At 45.2% G+C, this 12,550-nt stretch overlaps 1 protein-coding gene across 1 annotated transcript in view; it reads right to left on the bottom strand.

The window, feature by feature from the left end:
* The window catches only part of UBE2L3 (ubiquitin conjugating enzyme E2 L3), a 57,973-nt gene that overhangs the window by 7,721 nt on the left and 37,702 nt on the right, over window positions 1-12,550 (bottom strand). The window contains exon 3 of the mRNA XM_019665460.1: window positions 1,729-1,915. Coding sequence (XP_019521005.1) covers window positions 1,729-1,915 — 187 coding nt within the window. The remainder of the gene's footprint in view (window positions 1-1,728; window positions 1,916-12,550) is intronic.

Raw genomic sequence — 12,550 nt, 5'->3', positions numbered from 1 at the left:
GGGGAAGTATACAATAAAGTTGTTTTAGTACATTCAAAAAAGTTGTGTGATGCCACCACTATTTAACTCCAAAACATTTTAATCACCTCCCAAAATAGGAATAATACTGACACAGCCCTCTTGGGTAACCAGCCCTGTTAAGAGGTGGCAAAGCGCTTTTACTTGTGTTCGTCTCCTGGCAAGCCTCTCTACCCCCGGATAGTGTCACAGCCCATCCTGCCCGCCCCCTGCCCCCCTCTCCACCCCAGTTCTCAGTCAGGAGGAGACCTGCAGTGTGAGGTGCAGGGTCTGCCTGGGTAGCCTGGCCTGGAAGGACTTTCTCCCTCCACAGACTCGGCAAGGTCTCCAGGAGTTGTGTGAAGGGCTGACAAGGCATTCTTGAACAAGTACAGCTACAGGCTTCCAACACAGAGCTGGGAAATTTTTATGGGGGAAAAAAAAAGGTGTCCACACTTGAGAATAACTTTGTCAAACTTTTCTAAACACCAACTTGTACATGACCAAGTGCCAGATCCATTGGAGATCTTTCTATTCTGACTCAGCGTTTAGCACCCACTCCTTTCTACTACTCAGCTGTGTTGAGCCTGAGGCTCAACTTTCCATGTGAAAGGCTTTCAACTCCATCTTCCAGGGGTTCCACTGAAAAATGACTATTTATACCAGTCCCTGAAAAACCACCTACAGGGGCTGGCTGAGTGGCTCAGTTGGTTAAGAGCTTGCTCCAAGAGTTTGAGCTCTGAGCAACAGCGGTTCGATTCCCGGCCTGAGCTGAACAGCCACTGAGCTGCCAACTGGTGGCAGGATGGCTCAGCTTAAAAAAAACAAAAACAAACAAACAAACAAACAAAAACAAAAAACAAAAAAAGAAAAGAAAAACCACCTACAGCCTAGCAAATTCCAGCCGTACCCACTCTCTTTAATCTAAAAAGAACTTACACCGGTTCAGCTGGTTATTTACAAGAAAGCCACCAAAAATATGAGATTAGAACTTCAAAAGAAAGTTCTGGAATTAGGAAATAAAAACTAGACATAATCCATAACAAAATCTAGTTAACTTCCAAGGGACAAGAGAGAGGCTAACCACAATAATGAATTAAGTACTTTTCTCAGAAAAATGAGCATGTGTATGTTAACACAGAGACACCCAGACACATGGGACATACACAGCCACATCCAATTCCAGGGAGTTCTAGGCCTGCTAAAGCCCGCTCTGTGCTTTCATCTGGCCACACATCCCTCGAGTCTAAGCAGGCCCCTCCCCTCACACCATCCACTCTGAGCCACTAATTTTCTGCTGCCAGCCAGGTGGCTTTAGCATATGCCCTTCTTTAGTCTGGAAAGCCCTCTCCAGCCTCCATTCTTCCTTCAAGTCTCAGTTCACATGCTAACTGCAGTGTGAGGCCACCTCAAACAACACTCCCCCTTCCCTCCTGAGACAGCCCCATAACCTTCATGAAAACTCCCAGGGACAGTGTCCACATCTCTCACTGCTCAGGCAGCCAGCACTGGGCTCGTCTGTCTGCATGTGTCCCCATGGGGCTGCGAGCAAGCACAGGAAGGGCCTCCTCAGATACCTGCGCAGGTCAACAGTTTAACTGAGATGTGCCATGCCCACAGGAGTTGGTATGGTAGGATTTCTCTGGACTCTGTGTGACATGGCATTAGAAGGCACCAAGGAGCCCCTATTCCACAGCAACATCCCCAGAAAGACACAGGAGCATGCCTTACCTTGGTCGGTTTTGGTTGCTGGCTTCCAGTTTTCAGCACTAATTACTGGCAGACAGACCTGTCCCTTTTCATCAATGTTGGGGTGATAGATCTTTGTTTTAAATGTGATCTTCGGTGGTTTGAATGGGTACTCTGCTGGAAAGTTGATTTCAATTCTGAAGGCCCCTTTATCATATGGGGGGTTATCCTGCAGGGAAAGAGATCAAAATGAACACACCATGGTACACAAACCTGGAGCTGAGACAGGAATGTTCTGTTTACTTGAAAAATTAATTTATTTCAAGTGGGATATTAATGTAAGACGTGTCACCTTCAGGGCAACCAACAATCAATCAGTATTTCTAGAGCAAGATGTCTTCTAAGTTGTGAAAAGGTCTGAGATTGATGTCTGGTTTCTTTATTTTTTCAAAATAGACTATTTTAAAGAGTTGTTTTAGCTTCACAGCAAAACTGAGAGGAAAGTAGAATTCCCAATATCCCTTCCTCTACATGCACAACCTCCTCCACTATCAACATCTTGCAATGATGTGGTATATTTGTTATAATCAATGAACCCACATTGATACGTCATCACCCAGAGTCTTGCTGTTGTATAGTCTATGGGTTTTGGATTACCGGTACCATACATTTTAGTTGGAATCATAAAGTAGCCTTTTCAGACTGTCTTCTTTCACTTAGTAATACGCATGTAAGGCTCTTCCGTGTCTTTTTCATGGTTTGATAGCTCATTTCCTTTTAGTGCTAAATAGTATTCCCTTATCTGGATATACCATCATGTATTTATCCATTCATCTACTGAAAGACATTTGGTTGCTTCCAAGTTTTTTGACAATTATGAAAAAAACTCCTATAAATATCCATGTGCAGGTTTTTATGTGGACCTAAGCTTTCAACTCCTTTGGGTAAATACCAAGGAGCAGAACTGCTGGATTATAGACAGGGTAAGAGTATGTTTAGTTTTGTAAGAAATGACCAAACCGTCTTCCAAAGTAGCTGTACCGTTCTGCATTCCCACCAGCAATGAGAGTTCCTCACTGACACATCCTCCCAGCACTTGATGTTGTCAGTGTTTTAGGTTTTTGCTACTCTAATAGCTGTGCAGTGGTATTCACATATTGTTTTAATTTGTAATTTCCTAATGACATGAAGTTGAATATCTTTTCATATACTTGTCTGTCATCTGTATATCTTCTTTGGTAAGGTGTCTGTTCAGATTTTTTGGCCATTTTAAAATCAAAGTCTTTATTTTCTTAGTGTTGAGTTTTAAGACTTCTTTGTATATTTTGGATAACAGCCCTATATCATCAAATATAGCTTTTGTAAATATCTCTTTATCTTTTTTGAAGAGATGAAGAGTCACACCAGTGGCATATAACAACCCATCCCAAACCGCACTGAGTGCTGACAGACCAAAGCGGTGGCCTAGACCCAGATCCTGGCCAGTTTGGTCTCACCAGGGTGAAGCCAGCACCTAGCTGAATAGCTTGTCCCCTAGCTGGTTGCCAGGCAGGGCCAGAACCCCATCCTCTTGTCCCTAGGACCACTCAAAGACCTAGCCCTCAGGGGCTGGACACTGTAATGGCCCAAGAGCCTCTGAGAGATGCCCCAAGAAAAAGAGCCTCAGCCTCCCCCGACCTCCAGAGCTGAGCAAGCCGTTCACCTACTGCCTTTTCCCAATACTCCTGGCTCTCCTGGGTCCCAAAGGCATGCCATCATGTCACACCCAACCCGAAGAAAGCCAAGCCTCGCAGAGTGCCCCGGAACGCTCTTGGCAACCCCCACACCACAGCCCTTCCTCCTCAAGCACCAGCCTGACTAGAGAGTCATCCTCCAGCAAACACAGTTCCGCTGGAGAGCCAGGTGGCACATCCCAGGTCTCCACACGCTCCCATATTCTATTTCCACTCAAGGAAGGGAGGCATGGCGCAGTGGCCTCCATGGATAGGTAAGCTTAGGAAAGGCTGAGGGGTAGGAGAGGCCTTCCAGGCAGAGGGGACTAAAGCCTGGGATGGAAGGGACAGCATGGGGCAAGGCAGGAGGCTGGTAGCAGGCAGTGTGGTTGAGGGGCTGCACCGGGCCTGCGTGAGGAAAAGCTGAACTACCCCTTCTAGCAGCTGTCATAGATTAATCTGTAGGGAAGCCTGTCAGGAAGATGGAGACCTAGGGTCAGGATGAGGGTGGAGACGCTAGTACAGTCCAGGCGGAGTGTGCCTGTGTGAGGAGAGGGGACCTACACATACCCGGGAAAGGCTGGGATAAGACTGGATTGGAAAGTCATCTTTGTCCCAACAAAACCTTCCCTATTCCCTTTTTTAAAGGAACACAGAATTCTCTACACCACCATCCAGAAGTTAAAGTAACAGCAGACACCCCACCCCCTCCTGTCTATCCACCTTGAGTCACTCACTACCTAGGAGAGCTAGCCTCACTGCTACCAATGAGTAAGTGGGGGAACTCAGAGGAAACTGCTTTTGGTTTTTAAGGAGAGATTCAAATTCTTTTTCCTAAGTAAAAATTACAGTTATTTACACTGTTTGAGCCATGTTAAAAGAGCTTTCCTGTATGACTTTTGCCTGGTGAAATCTGATTTGTTCATTGTCCAGAACTGATCAACCACCCCTGGGCCCCATCGTGTGCCAGGAACTGGAAGACAAATTAGCCAGGCTGCCCAGTCCTAGTTAGCAGATCTAACCTTGGCCCTGCCTCTTCCTAGACGAGCAAGTCTGGAAACATTCCCGAACATCTGTAAAATAGGGTTAACAGCTGTCTGCACCCAGAGTTGTTCTGATGGTAAGTCTATCAAGTCCTATGTGCCTGGCAGCTCTTCTGTACAGGAGGCAGGAAAGGCCATGCCTTTCACCACCCAGGGAACTTGGCTAAGCGCATCTTAACTTCTCTGGGCCTCTTTTCTCGTCTGGAGCTTGGGGGATAAACAAAGGAGAGGCTCAAGTGTGTGTAAACCACAGACTGCCCCATCCATCCCAGTTATTTTTGTTGAAGGAGGTGTGCAAAAATTAAACACAGGATATACCTTCTAGATAAAGGGCCTAAAGCTCCACATGTGAATTTTAGACATTTTAGAGCTAAACTTATTCTGTGGGAAGGCAGCTAACTATAAGGGACCTTAATGAGAAAACATGGTTTTGTTGTAGAAAAATACTATATAACTTTTGAGCAATTTACTGCAAACTCAAGATCAAGCTGCAACATCATTTCATTACCCAAGTAACCAACCACAGATTTCAACATTTTTATCTTTACATATGACCCTGACAAGTGCGTTTCCATTATTCCTTCCTTTATTTGGATGTCTTGCATTCTCTTCAGCTAATATTGCTGTGCCAAAGAATCTTTTGAGATGTAAAATTTATTTCTTCTGGTAATTTCATATGCTCTAAATTCATTCACAGACTTTAAATTTCACTTATCTCTTCCTTGAAAGTGTTGCAGGTGATTAGCCAAACACATGCATTTTATTTACTTATATATTTTTATTTTTTAAAAGATTTTATTGGGGAATTTGGGGAGGGGAACAGCGCTGGGGAATCGGGGGAAGGGGAACAGACAAGTTGCTGTCCTTTTGTTCTTCAGTCTAGTTGTGGAGGATGTCGCCTCACTGGCTCATGTTGGTATTATCATTGCGCTCTTCCCAGATGAGGCAGATTGGTCCCCGGCCTCTGGACGGCCACTCTCAGCGGCTCTTGGCAGCTCACACTGGCTGCCAGCCACGCAGGGTAGCTTTTTTGGCAGCCCACTACAGCAGGGGCTGCAGCCTATGCGGTCATTGGCGACTCACGGCAGCCCAGCTCCAGGTTGAGCTGTTGTTCACCATCTTAGCTGTAGAGAGGGCAGTGTCACTGGCCCTCATGTGGGATCCGAACCGGGGCCCTGCTGCTCAGAGCTGGCGTCCCAAGCCAGCTCTTAACCAACGCGCCACTCGGCTGGCCCCAAACACATGAATTTTAAAAACCTCATTCAATCCATGCCTAAATTCCAAGACATTTTTTATCCATATTCCCTTTATATAAGACAGTGACTGGTTTAAAAGTGTTTATTATTACAAAGGGCGGGCAGACTGGTGGGGTAGGGGCCCACAAAGGGCGACACAAAAAAAGTGTTTATTATTTATTTTATAAATAGTATGGTTACAATAAAGAAAAATAATTTTTATTTTTTAGAAAGTTTCACATGCCTTAAGAGAGAAACAGATGTTCTTTTTTTTCCCCCCCAAGATTTTATTGGGGAATTGTGGGAGGGGAACAGACAAGTTGCTGTCCTTTTTGTTCTTCAGTCTAGTTATGGAGGATGTCGCTTCACTGGCTCATGTTGGTATTATCATTGCACGCTTCCCAGGTGAGGCAGATCGGTCGCCGGCCACTGGACGGCAGCTCAGGGCAGCTCTTGGCAGCTCATGCCGGCTGTGGGCCCCTCACGCTGGCTGCCAGCCACTCACAGTAGCTTTACGGCAGCCCACTGCAGCCCCACTGCAGCCTACGCTGTTGCCGGTGACTCACAGCAGCCCAGCTCCAGGTTGAGCTGTTGTTCATCATCTTAGCTGTAGAGGGTGCAGCGTCACTGGCCCTCATGTGGGATCCGAACCGGCAGCCGTGCTGCTCAGGGCTCGCACTCACAAGCCAACTCTTAACCAACACGCCACTCTGCTTGCCCAAGAAAAATAATTTTGCACTACTTCTGCACTAAGAGCCCACATTTGCTTTTAGTCATTTTATGTGTGTGTGTGTGTGTGTGTGTGTGTGTGTGTATATATATATATGCGCATGTTAAGTAAAAGTTGACCATTTATCAAGCCCTTATGATATGCTAGGTGCTTTTCTGTCTCATCTCCAATTCATTCCTCTTGACAGCAACCCTCAGGCAGATGCTGCCATCATCCACACTTGGACAGGCATCATCTGGGCCCATCCTCATCACCTCTGTGTAACACGAGGCCAAGGGGAACGGATGCAAATGTGCTGATGTTCATGTTGCTTGCTGTTCAGTGAGTGATAAACTGTCTTTTGTCTCTGTCCGAGAAGTCGCATCATGTCTTCTCCTGGCATCCAATAAAATAAGCTGAGGCAGTCTACCCATGTTAGTTTGCAAATAGGGTGAAAATCTCAGATACTTCAAATTTCTTGGTCCCAACCTACCAAGACACAAAGCCATTCTGTGGCTACCAAGACCAAGAGGAAGCTCTTCTACATATGACACCAAACCACCTAGGGCTCTTCACCCACGTGTCCTACTTCTAACCCTGTGGTCAAATCTAATGTTTCCTTCCCATGGCAACTCTTCAAGAATCCCAAGACCCCACTGTACCCATGTCTTCCATTCCTAAAGTGAAGACCCTGAATCCTCCAACCATCCCACAGAAGTCAGTTTTGTGTCACCACTGTGACTGCCTTCCTTGTGAAGCAGTGAGGATACTACAGAGCCCTCTCTCTGGCAGCCACGGGAGAAATCAGACCAATCCTTCCAGTCTCTGACTTGGACTGTGGCCATATGGCATGTCCCTATGGCACATGCACAGCTGACACCACATGCAGGACTCATGGCCGACGATTTGAATAAGTGGATCCTGGTTTGGATCTACCGGACATGCTGTCCCTTTCTCTTTCCAAGCATCAGACAGACTGAAGACTCTATGCCACTTCTGTACAGCTTGGTGGTGACCTCTCAGCTGCATCCTTTCCCCATGGCTAACCCTTTCTTTTGCCCTGCAAGTTATCAAAGCCCAAGCTTTGCTACCACAAGGATAGCAAGTCCAGACCTGCCCTGCTGGCTGCTTGTCCCCCAGAGACCAGTTGTTTTGTTATATAGGAACAAGGGAAGGTGGCCTGCAAACTTTCATGGTCCACTCTAGGATCTTGACAAAGCTGAGGTAAGCTCATGGGTCTTCTGAACAGACTGTATCTTCTTACCTTTTGTAAATTGTCAGGTATTTATAATCTCTTATCTTTTTTGAAAAAAACTTTCTGGTTGCCTGAATCACAAAATCTGCTCAATTAGTAGATTCATCTTGTGCTAACTTTGCTTTCTTTATATTTTATTTTATTTGGAAATTGGGGGAGGGGAACAGACAAGTTGCTGTCCTTTTGTTCTTCAGTCTAGTTGTGGAGGAAGTCGCTTCACTGGCCCATGTTGGTATTGTGATCACTGCACTCTTCCTGGCTGAGGCAGTTGCTTGCTGGCCACGGGATGGCCACTCACGCTGGCTGCCGGCTACTCACGGTAGCTCATGGCATCCCACTGCAGCAGGGGCTGCAGCCTACACGGTTACTGGCAACTCATGACAGCCCAGCTCCAGGTCGAGCTGTTGTTCACCATCTTAGCTGTAGAGGGTGCCGCGTCACTGGCCCATGTAGGAATCCAACAGCAGCCCTGCTGCTCAGAGATCGCGCTCCCAAGCCAACTCTTAACCAACGAGCCATTCAGTCGGCCCTAACAACTTTGCTTTCTGAAGATGACTTCTTTTATACTATTTTCAACAATTTGGTTTGTAGGACTTTTCATAGTACAGTCAATGACTATTCCAACAGTAAGGAATTCTATCATATTCCCTTTGAAAATAACTATTAGTGGGAATAAATATTTCTAGAATTGGTTTTCTAATTTTTCATGACCAAACTACCCTCTGAATTATATCTAAATTTATTGGGTTGCTGGAAAAGTCATGACATATTTTTTCTATATTTTTCGTTGCAAAAATGTGTCATGACTTTTCTGACAACCCAATAAAATCACGATCTCCACTAACTGAATTCAACAGGGACTTTGCCTCCTCAGAACTCATATGTACCTATCATGGCATAATTCACTCTCCCCTCAGGAGTGGAAGTAGCTTTATTGTTATTTTTCATAGAAATATAACATTCACACCAAAAAAGTAGTATTAAATTTTCCATCCCCCAGGATAATGGCTATGAGCCCCCTAGTGGATGGCCACGGTACATTCTCTAAGCACATACAGTGCACACAAAGACTTTTCATTCTGGAAATATACCGAGGGTGCCCAAAAAATGTATACACATTTTAAGAAAGGCAAAAACTGTATTAAAATTGTAATACTCAATATATACCGATAACAAAATATGAATACAAGTCACGTTTGACTCCTGCAATTACAGGAAGTATTCAAAGTGGTTACCATCAGCGTATTTTAATAGTTTTTTCCTTTCTTAAAGTGTGTATACATTTTTTTGGCACCCTCTGTATATACTACTAATATGTAGTTACAAAACTGGAGTCATACTGTCTAGATATTCTTTCACAGCTTTTGCTCATGCTGCTGTACACTGTCTTGCAGTCTGCAATGCGGATACTCCCCGCTTCTGTTAGGCCATAGCACCTTATGGCTTTTATTCACAAAGCCTGTGCCTGGCTTGTGAAAGCAGCTCAGTGACCACCGCCAACATGGAGGCTTGCTCTTTCTCCTAAGACAACCCCAGTGTACCCTGAGGTTGGCAGCAAAATTATTTTTATGTGTGGCCCTGTATCAGAAGACAGGGCTTCCCTTATTTGGCGTCAACCATTAGAGCTACAGAAAGGGAAAGAAGCTACTGAAGAACTAGCAGGAAAGCAGAAAAGATTGAGAAATACAGGCCAGTGTGGGCCCCAAGGGAGGTGGGAGGTGGCTCCACCTTAAGACCAGAAGGGCAGTGCAGAAGGAAAGAAGGGGTCTGTCCAGCGGCAAGGATTTCAGGTGCAATGGGCTGCGTGAATGAGGAAGAACACAGAAAGGAAGGAGAGAGATCTGAATTACAAATGTAGCTACAAAAGGTGAAAGAAGAAGCCCACAGCCTCAGATGCACTCCTGGAGGCAGGGCTGGAGCTGGGGGAAATCTTCCTTCTCCCTTTAACGAAAAAATAACCTCTAACATTGAAGAAGCTTTTATATTGTGTCCAGGACTGTGCCAAATGCTTTTAATTAACAACAACACAACAATCACCAGAGGCCAACAGAAAAGAAAAGGGGGGGGGCACAAAACTGCCTCATAGATACCCAAATGTCCTACCAGCTTCAAAGTTTTTAGATTTTGTTACAACTGAGAAAAACTATTTTTAATTGAGGTGAAATTCACTTACAATTAATTATTTTAATGTATACAATTCAGTGGTACTTAGTGAATTCATAACCTCTAATTTCAAGGACCAGCTCCACCCTCCCATTCCCCGCCAGTATATTGAGAAATAACTGACATACATCTCTGTATATGGAGTACACCATGATGGTTTGATTTACATATATTGCGAAATGATTACCATATAGGTTCAGCTAACATCCATATTCTCATGTAGATACAATAAAAACAAAAGGGGTGGCCAGGTGGCTCAGTTGGTTAGAGCATGTGCTCTTAACAAGTTTGCCGGGTTTGACTCACACATGGGATGGTGGGCCATGCCCCCCCGCAGCTAGATTGAAAACAGCAACTGGACTTGGAGCTGAGCTGCTCCCTCCACAACTAAGACTAAAGGACAACTTGATTTGGAACTGATGGGTCCTGGAACAACACACTGTTCCCTGTTAAAAAAAAAAAAGAAAGAAAAAGAAAAACGCAAGGAAAAAATGTTTTTTCTTGTAATGAGAGCTCTTAGCTTTTACTGTCTTAATAACTTTTCTATATATCATACAGCAGTGTTAGCTGTAGTCAAGACTTTTTCATAACCCCAGAAAAACACTCTGTACCCACCAAGTTACAAATGGAAAATTGAGGCAATAAAATTTTGTTCCATAAATTACATTCTTGCTTCAATGGAGGCCGAGGGAGCTTGGCCAGAGGTGGCTAAGCTCTCCCAGGAGGCAGAGGAAAGGAGCTCAAGGGTGAAAAATGGATTCTCAGGTAGAGGGCAGGCAAACCACAAAACAACATACTTTGCTTTCTATAACCCAGCCTCCAGTTATTAAAATAACATTCTTGCCTATCAGAGAAATCCATGTTTGTTATAGAAAGCGTGAGGTGTAGACAGGCACAGAGGAGAAAATGCACTGCTCCAGTCACCCCCGAAGAGAACTGGGGCCAGCACCCCAGCACACGGCACTACTTGCCACCTTTTTTCTAGGTGAATGAGCATGCATGCATATGCACATGCGTGCGCACACATGAATACATTGCGGGTTGGCACACCCAGCACTGTGACCACCTTTACTGTAGGTTGTTGCTGACATTACCCTCATCACCCATGCGTTCTGAGCTCCCCGATATTTGTACTGGCTGCAACGTGTCCTGCTGCCTGGATATACCATGATTTCTTTACTACTACCCCACTGCAGGGCAAGGACTCCATTTCATTTGTAAAGAAGATATCAACAGTATCATGAGTGTTTGTGGCAGTATTAAAGAGCCCACATTTTTACTAAGAAACAAAGCTATCATGTATTGCCAAGACATCACTGGCTAGCACCCTAGTTGCTGCAGGATAAAGGAGGGGTGGCAAGGCTGTAGAAACCTGAGAGGAGGTGGCAGCAGCACCCACGCTGGGAAGCCTCAAGATCAAGGATGCTGTTTTCAAAGGAGGAAAAAGCCTGGGTTTATCTATGAGAGGGAAGTGGTGGTGAAGGCCCCTTGCTGTTCTGATGGGATCCTTACAACATTCTGATGGTTGCATTTTGATTACCTATCTTCTTCATTAGTCCAGGAGATGCCTGAGCGCAGGGACCCGATATGTCCTCAGAACCAGCCCTCAAACATTTGCTAACTGAACTGCTAAACTATCAGATTCTCTTCTTGACAATAAAATCGTCAACACCGTGCTTATGTTATTCTTTGAACCACGAATGTTAGCTCTCAGAATAATGGCTTAACTAACGTACCTGGAACACAATGACCCCAGATCCCAGAACCAGCCTGGAGCTTGCTATATAGAAAACATTTCCACACCTCTGTATCCCAGTCATCAGTCACAGCTTATGGTGGCTAATAAAGTAGAAGATATGAGAACCTCACTGCAAATCTACAAGGTAGGGAGGAACTCAATTCCAGGTCATTCACATGGACATAAAACAACTTCTCACTAGGAAAGAAAAACTGATCTTATTGCTTTTAAAAATAAAAACTAGGGGCCGGCCGAGTGGCACGTTGGTTAAGAGTTGGCCTAGGACGCCAGCTCTGAGCTGCAGCAGGGCCCCAGTTCAGATCCCGCATGAGGACCAGTGATGCTGCGCCCTCTACAGCTAAGATGGTGAACAACAGCTCGACCTGGACGGAGACGGCGACAGCGTAGGCTGCAGTGGGGCTGGCCAGCAGCAGGCGTGAGCTTTCGTGAGCTACTGCCCAATGGCTGGCGAGCAACTGCCTCACCCGGGAAGAGCGCAATGATAATACCAACATGGGCCAGTGAAGCGATGTCCTCCACAACTAGACTGAAGAACAAAAGGACAGCACCTTGGCTGTTCCCCTTCCTTGATTCCCCAATGCTGTTCCCCTCCCCCGATTCCCCAATAAAATCTTTTAAAAAAAAATCAAAACTAATTACAACTGAATAATTTTTTTTTTAAAGAAATTTTTATTGGAGAACAGTGTGTTTTTCCAGGACCCATCAGCTCCAAGTCAAGTAGTTGTCTTCAATCTAGTTGTGGAGGGCACAGCTCTTGGCCCATGTGGGAACTGAACCAGCAACTTTGGTGTTATAAGCCTGTACTCTAACCACCTGAACTAACTGGCCGCCCCCTGAATAATTTATTTTTTATTTATTTTATTTTTTATAGCTGAGCCATCCTGCTACCTGTTGGCAGCTCAGCGGCTGCTCAGCTCAGGCTGGACTCGAACCGCTGTTGCTCAGAGCTCAAACTCTTGAGTGAGCTCTTAACCATGAATAATTTTTT

This window comes from Hipposideros armiger, unplaced genomic scaffold, assembly GCF_001890085.2.
Source record: "Hipposideros armiger isolate ML-2016 unplaced genomic scaffold, ASM189008v1 scaffold_443, whole genome shotgun sequence".
In the NCBI taxonomy this organism is placed as follows: Eukaryota; Metazoa; Chordata; class Mammalia; order Chiroptera; family Hipposideridae; genus Hipposideros; species Hipposideros armiger.
The sequence above is the reverse complement of the archived record's forward strand: the minus strand, read 5'-3'. Positions and strand labels throughout refer to the sequence as shown.